Raw genomic sequence first — 7,181 nt, 5'->3', positions numbered from 1 at the left:
TCGAACTTAGCTGGGTTGCCAAGGCGTCGCGTTAAAAATGTAGGGAAAGCTTTCAGCGCCACTAAAGCTTAAAAGGTTTGGAACTTTGATAAATGATAAAATGACGTTACAAGAAAACGTAAACGTAAATAGCTCAAATATAAATTGATTTATATGCTGATCCCAAATCAACTACTAGAATGAGCATAAGGTAAGGACGTGGCAAGTTTGCATGGAGGCGAGTATTAAATGATTTTTCATATTTTGAGCATTAACGAGTGTTTATCAAGATGTATGTAAAAATGCGCCATAGAGAAGTTCAGATTCGAATGGAAATTGGAGCACTAAATATTATTAAGTGATCGGACACTACTTACCTTTTGCATTTAAATTAAGAAACCCATTAAAACTGCCATGTTTAGAAAGAATTTAATCGAAGTCGCCATCTAATTTTAGTCGCCGCATCTATAACCAAGTGTGAAAAAGTAATATCATTAAGTAATAACGTGTCTCGGCTAAGGAAGTTATGGAGAAGGCGTTAAGTTTCCAAAAAGTAAGTAAGTAACTGTAAGTCATGTAAATACAAGCGTATCTGCTCGGGATGAAGTCTGGAAGAGCGTCGGTTTTGTTAACTCGACGCCCCCGCAACAAACAAGTCATCAAGGAAATATTTTAGTTGGTACACCCATGGAGTATTTTCAGAAATATTTTCCTGAAGATCATTTTCAAAACGCCGCGTTTTTCACGAATAAGTATCACTTATCTCAGCATGAATGTGTCCTCAATGCTACTGCTGCCGATATTAAAAATCTTTATGGACTTTATGTATTGGTCGGAAGGCTTCAGATTAGCATAAATAAAAACGCGATGACCAGAGATAAATTCTTTACATTAAGGAACAGCCTCCATTTTGTTGATACTCTACAGCCTCCGAAAAACAAACTGTTTAAGATTCAGCCGGTTATAGACTGCGTTAGATCTCGATGCCAAGCACTAGCAACATAAATTACGGAATACTCGATTGATGAACAAACGATCCCATTTACAGGAAGGGCGTCCATGCGGCAATACGTTACACATAAACCGAGACCTGTAGGTCTTAAGAACCTTGTTGTTGCGACTTCCAGCGGGCTCGTCATCGATTTCGAAATATTCCAAGGAGCAGGAACTTTTTCTGACACTGGCTTGGGAGTTGGATCGTCTATTGTCATCAGATTGACAAAACATTTGCCTAAAGGGAGTTTTCTCTATTTTGATCGGTACTTTACCTCGATTCCGTTTTTAGAAAAGCTCCTGGAACTCGGCTACAAGGCTGAAATATGAATAGAGTAGACATAAACCAGTTTGTGAAAGGTAATATAGTTGCAGTTAAATGGCTCGATAGCAAGTGCGTTACGCTAGTATCCACAGAATGTGGAAAAGACCCAGTTGGAGTGGTACAAAGGTGGTACAAAAAGGAACGCAAGCACATTAATGTACCATGCCCTCAAATCGTGAAGCGTTACAACGCTAAAATGGGCGGAGTCGACGCAGCTAATCAGTCCCATAGCTCAATTGTTCGAACAGGACAAAATTTTTGCTTAAAAAAGCTGGTATGAAATTACTTCCGATGTTGTCACTGAGCTATCATCTAAATTTCGAAATGAAGGCATAGATCCTCGCTTAATTTTGGGAGTAATTTCCGTAGCCGACAATTGTTTTAAATTACTCTAGATCTTTTATGTCCCTAGTCACTAAAAAATTGTCGTGTTTCTGGAAAAATACGAGTTATTTCACAAAAATCCTTTTATTAAAAAATGTGTAATTGTTTATAAAAACTGATATCACTGAAAGCCTGTTATACGCTAGTGTATAAAGTAGAAAAAAGTTAAGTTTTATTCCAACAAATTAGCCGCTAACTATATGTCTGACATTGACGAGTTAATGTCATAAACATATTGGGTTGGTATCCAACCGCAAAAAGCAAAATTATACTACGACTTTAAATTCAAAAACCAATACAAAATATATGTTTAACTTGTGGCTTTATTATAATTTCAAAATAATAATTTAGGTTATTAGGCCACTTGTGATATAAATCATTGCGCTTGAGCTTATTAAACAAAAGAGCTACGCTAAAAGCAAATTGAGTGGAAAAATAAATCTTTGTGTTGTTTTCAAGCACGCGAAAAGTAATAAACACCTTCCGTATTTACGTTTCCCAATTATTCAGCAATTCATTCGGTGTACGGAAACAAACCTTCTTTCTCCATATCGATATTTAAAACTTCTTCTCTTTGTATTGACATCTTTTTCATTAAGCCATTATGTGTCTTTTGGCTGGTATAACCATTGAAAGACTTCAATGGCCTGCGTCCCAAGGCTGGTCTTCTAACATAAAATGTTTGCTGCCAATAAAATCACATCAGATCATTGAATGTGGCATAGATATCTATATTTTATACGTATGTTCGTACCTTATTACCCAACAGAGCTGCATTTCCGTTTGTACTCTTTCGAAATTTGCTCGCAGTTACTCTACGCACAGCACATGGCACTCGACGCAATATCAAGTCGAATAGTGGACGGATGAAGAAAAAGTAACAGAACTCAGGCACTGACATAACCCCAAAACCTACCATTAAACTCATAATGCCACCAGTTTGTGCTAAATGAAGAAAAATATTAAATCTCATCTACTTATTGTAGTATATGCCATGCAACTCACAGAGATAATCCGTAAAGCTGGTATATGGTGATCTAACCTTGGACCGAAACAAATCATCGGAGAAGTACAATTGCACCAAAGCGAAGTTTTCGTGTATCTCTTTCTTCGTGTAGTTTCTAAAGAATCCGTCTCTAAAAACAAAAGACGTATTCGCCAGTGGTGTGCGGTAAACAGTGGGGAAATATTCCAAATTAAAACATCCCGGCAGGCAATCACGCTTACAAGCCACATGCTGCTTATCGTTAACCTCCGATTCGGCAATGGTTTCACAATTGAAATCTTTCACAGTGCAAACACTTGCGTTCGGATAGATGAGTGGCATGTGATATGGAATGCATTGACAGCGACGTAGAAAATATTTAGAGTCACATTCCATCTCACAATTGCGTCGGGTATAGTAACGAAAATATAGCAATTCCAGTTCATTATTGAAGAGACATTGGCGACGTTTTGGCGTAATGCTACGTGTAGAAGGCAGAGCCTTCGAACTATCGATATTCAGACGAAAACGGTGTTGATAACCTGGTTGCACGGATAAGCCCGTCTCTTTTACGTGTGGCGTATCGATGGGATTGTGAGTGATCACCTGTTGGTTAAAAGAATAGCAATATTTAAATTGATTAGTGTCGATGCCATACAAACTTATTAATTTTTAATATGGTCTATAGAGGAATAACTTGATGCTAGATATGGAATAGATTAAGGATATGACTTTTAAATTAGTTCTCTATATAAATATATATTTTAATTTTTAATCGTGAAAAGAGCTTAAAATTACAACATATAGTGATATAGTGAGTCGTTTAGAGCCTTACTTATCATCTAGTTACCATCTGGATCTATGCGATCTACAACTAAGCAAAATATATCGATGAAGAGAGTAAACGATAGGGATCAAAATATATTCGTTCAAGAATCTGTATAACGAAGTAGACTCCGCTTCTGGACTAAGAGATTGAAGAGGTTATACTGCTGATACCCTACGCTTCATCAGGTTAGCACACATTCATGTTTAATGGGTTATAAGGGAGGCTACATACGTATTTTGAAAATATATATATATTAAAACTACAGAAAAAATTACCTCTTAACGATGTCCGAAGAGATACACGATTATAGAGATGGAAATCTAATTTGCACTATGTTGTTTTTTTCGGATGAAAATAAATCTTATTTGAGAGAACCGATGGGCCATCTTCTACCATGGTATACACTGACCGCAATTTTTGAATACTAATATAACCGCAAAGATATATCTAACGGTTGGGAAATAGATATTCCCTATTTTCAAAATTTGTTTGGAACTTTGCCACTGTATTTCCATCATAATAATGCACATATTAAAAGTGACCCAGTGATTAAGTCTTGAATTAATGGACAAAATGGTGTTTACTCAACGGACATCAATATAATAGAAAACGTGTGGATATCATTGGTTGGAAAAGTTTACGAGTCTCGCAGACTTAAAAAGCCTTGGCCATTAATTTCCTGAAATGATCATTAATGTAATTCTGAATAAAGGGAGAACGACACACTCTTAAAAAATTTATAAATATTTAAATTAAATAGAAAATAGAATAGAAAAATTTTAAAATATGATCTTTACAGAAAATGTAAAACAAAATTAAAAAAAACGGATATGAGCTAATCTGATTACAAAATTTACATCAAGAATTTTCCTATTTATTTCGTAAAAAATTGTTAAAATTTTTTGAAGAAATCTAAAATGAAAATTCTTATTTTATTTAGTAGTAAATTGATTAAGAGCTGAAAAGGGAAGTGGACGCATTTGCAGACAAAAAAAGAAAAAGGCCGAAATGCGTGAGTATGAAGAGTTGACAAGCTGGTCAACAGTGCTCGAAAATTCTACGAAAAGATCCGAAAGAACAGAAAATTTCAAGACCGGAGCACACTGCTGTAGGACCCCCAAATGTGATCTAGTGGTTGATGACCAGAGCACGAAAAGGAGCTGCCTCTATGCCGCGATGTCTGAATTTGGTATCCCTGCAAAACTTATACGGCTGTGTAAGCTGACGTTGAGCAACACCAAATGCTCCGTCAGGATCGTGAAGGACCTATCCGAGCCGTTTCATACCAAACGAGGTTTCAGACAGGGTCTCACTATCGTGTGATTTCTTTAACATGATGCTGGAAAAAAATAATTCGAGCTACAGGGAAGGTACAATCTTTTATAAGAGTGTACAGCTACTCGCGTACGCCGATGATATTGATATCATTGGAAACAACACCCGCGTTTTGTTCTGCCTTTTCCAGACTGGATAAGGAAGCGAATCGTATGGGTCTGGTGGTGAATGAGGACAAGACGAAATATCTCCTGTCATCAAACAAACAGTCAGCGCACGTCACTGTTCGCAGTCATAACTTCGAAGTCGTAGATAAGTTCGTCCATCTGGGAACCAGCATTAACAACAATAACAATGTCAGCCTGGAAATACAATGCAGAACACTCTTGCCAGCAGGTGCTACTTTGGACTGACTCGACGAACAAAAAGCGAAAAAGAGACAGCGGCTACGATGGCTAGATCATGTTCTTCGAATGGACGAAAATGCTCCAGCTCTGAAAGTGTTCGATGCAGAACACGCTGGTGGAAGCCGAGGAAGAGGAAGACCTCCACTCCGTTGGAAGGACCAGGTGGAGAAGGACCTGGCTTCACTTGTCATTACCAATTGGCGCCAAACTGCTAACTGGGGCTATGGAAGTACACTAATTTGTTACTAATTTTTTTTCTATAAATGTTGGGATTAGTACGATATTTGGGATCTGACATTTTGAGAACTATATTATTTTTAAAGTCAATAATAATTCGTATATGCATTTACCTTCAACCCTGTACTAAAAGTGGACGAGCAAATATATTCGCTGAGATTAGTATTAAGTACGAAAGTGAACCCCAAGGTAACACCTGCGCCTGAAATTAAAAGATTTTCATTTATTTTGGAATTTCGCAACATTTTCACCGTTCACTGCTCAATTATTCCTACCTACGGCGGTACGCGGATAATAGTATAACGGCAATTTATCGGCATAACCAGTTTCCAAATTCCAATCCACCGGAATGGTGCCAATAGATGACGTAAAATCACGTATAAATATGTAACTAAATAATAAAAAAAGATATTTGAAACATTGCATATAATTAAGTACTGTGAATAACCCACGTTCCCTTGTATAAATAGGATGGATGTAAGATATTGAAGGCACAACAAATTCCCTCATCCATAAGCACTTCCCGGAAGAAGTCTGTACAGCGGTCCTCCTTGTTGCCAAAGCGGCAATATACGATCATATTGTCGCACGCCTGGCCGTTCTGCGGAAAGAGAAGGAATCACTAAATGAAAAACTCCTTTTGAAAAGTTTTATATTTCACCACGCGCCAGATGAAATTCGTGAAGGTGTCGTTCTTTGATTCGGGTTTCAAGTCATCAAATTGACTATAGTCAACGTCTTGAAAACATATCTTTTGCGTCATGGCAAAGCCAAGCGAATGACTGTGGAAAGAGAGAGAGAGCGAGCAAAGAAAGAAAGTATGAAATTGTTGAATAACATCATGTTTTACGGCTCCTACCGAGGAAAGTGTTCGGTTTGGCTGCGCAGCGCTTGATTCATGTTGCAGATAGTGATCGCTGGAAAGGGCGTGGTGCGAATTTGTGTCGTATGTGCCTCCAAAGCTATAATAACCGGTGTTGTTTCCCAACGCGTGTACACATTAGTCGCAAAATTTATGGCCACCGATATGACAGTGACAAACCAGATGAGAAAGTAAGCTCTACATTTAGTTGTACAGAATTCTTAGATGACTTTGTTGTATACTCGTATGTTATCGTTACCTTTCCCAGATGGACAGTTGCGAATTACCAACATAAATGAGGCCTTGAAGATTTGTTTGTCCTAAAAATTTTGCTACATAATTACCAATAATTTCGAAAATTCTCTTGCATTTGTGAGTTTTGTGAAGCTTCTTCTTGCCACCAATCGTACTGCTATTCATTTTTGATCTCTTTGTATTTCCGTGCTTAAGTTGCTGTTTCAGAGACGTCGGCTGAGTTAATGAACTTTGAAATAATTAAATCTTGAGAAGTCATTCAAGTTTGTGCCTAATTGACGTGAAGGGGCGTGACGATAAGGGTTAATTAGTGTAAAAGCCCTATTACATATCGTAACCACAAAAATAGCAATTTAAAGATACTGGTGTTTACCGTACAAAATGGTTTTGTATATCGACTAACGATAATTAGCTTTTCATTATTTTACCGGAAATATACGAGGATATAATTTCGAAAGGACAAAGAACATGTACTCACGGTGTCACCCTTTTCTTCACTTTATAGTTGTTTGTAATAGATTTACAGTAATGTATTAAGTTTACAAAGAGCGGCATGTGTATGTATCAGTGGAGCTCTCAGAACAACGCCGAGCCAGGCACTAGATGCGATTCTGTATTTACTGCCTATAGATTTATTCTGCAAACAACAG

At 37.4% G+C, this 7,181-nt stretch overlaps 1 protein-coding gene across 1 annotated transcript; it reads right to left on the bottom strand.

The window, feature by feature from the left end:
* Nucleotides 1-2,195: 2,195 nt before the first annotated feature.
* On the bottom strand, nt 2,196-6,696 carry LOC105216478 (pickpocket protein 28). The gene is made up of 9 exons (XM_011190989.3): nt 6,536-6,696; nt 6,274-6,474; nt 6,076-6,196; nt 5,867-6,015; nt 5,690-5,805; nt 5,528-5,616; nt 2,687-3,272; nt 2,436-2,626; nt 2,196-2,366 (listed from the first exon to the last, which is right to left on the bottom strand). The coding sequence occupies exons 1-9, from the start codon at nt 6,694-6,696 to the stop codon at nt 2,196-2,198; spliced, it is 1,785 nt and encodes a 594-aa protein (XP_011189291.2).
* Nucleotides 6,697-7,181: the final 485 nt, after the last annotated feature.

This window comes from Zeugodacus cucurbitae, chromosome 5, assembly GCF_028554725.1.
Source record: "Zeugodacus cucurbitae isolate PBARC_wt_2022May chromosome 5, idZeuCucr1.2, whole genome shotgun sequence".
NCBI classification, from domain to species: domain Eukaryota; kingdom Metazoa; phylum Arthropoda; class Insecta; order Diptera; family Tephritidae; genus Zeugodacus; species Zeugodacus cucurbitae.
This window is presented reverse-complemented; position numbering and strand designations above follow the sequence as displayed.

Excerpts from the sequence above, each read along its gene's own strand:
- LOC105216478 (XM_011190989.3), bottom strand. The coding sequence starts at position 6,696 with ATGAATAGCAGTACGATTGGTGGCAAGAAGAAGCTTCACAAAACTCAC. Across the intron at positions 6,016-6,075 it reads CGAATTTCATCTGGCGCGTG|AACGGCCAGGCGTGCGACAA; the intron begins GTGAAATATAAA and ends CTCTTTCCGCAG. Across the intron at positions 5,617-5,689 it reads TTATCCGCGTACCGCCGTAG|GCGCAGGTGTTACCTTGGGG; the intron begins GTAGGAATAATT and ends TTTTAATTTCAG.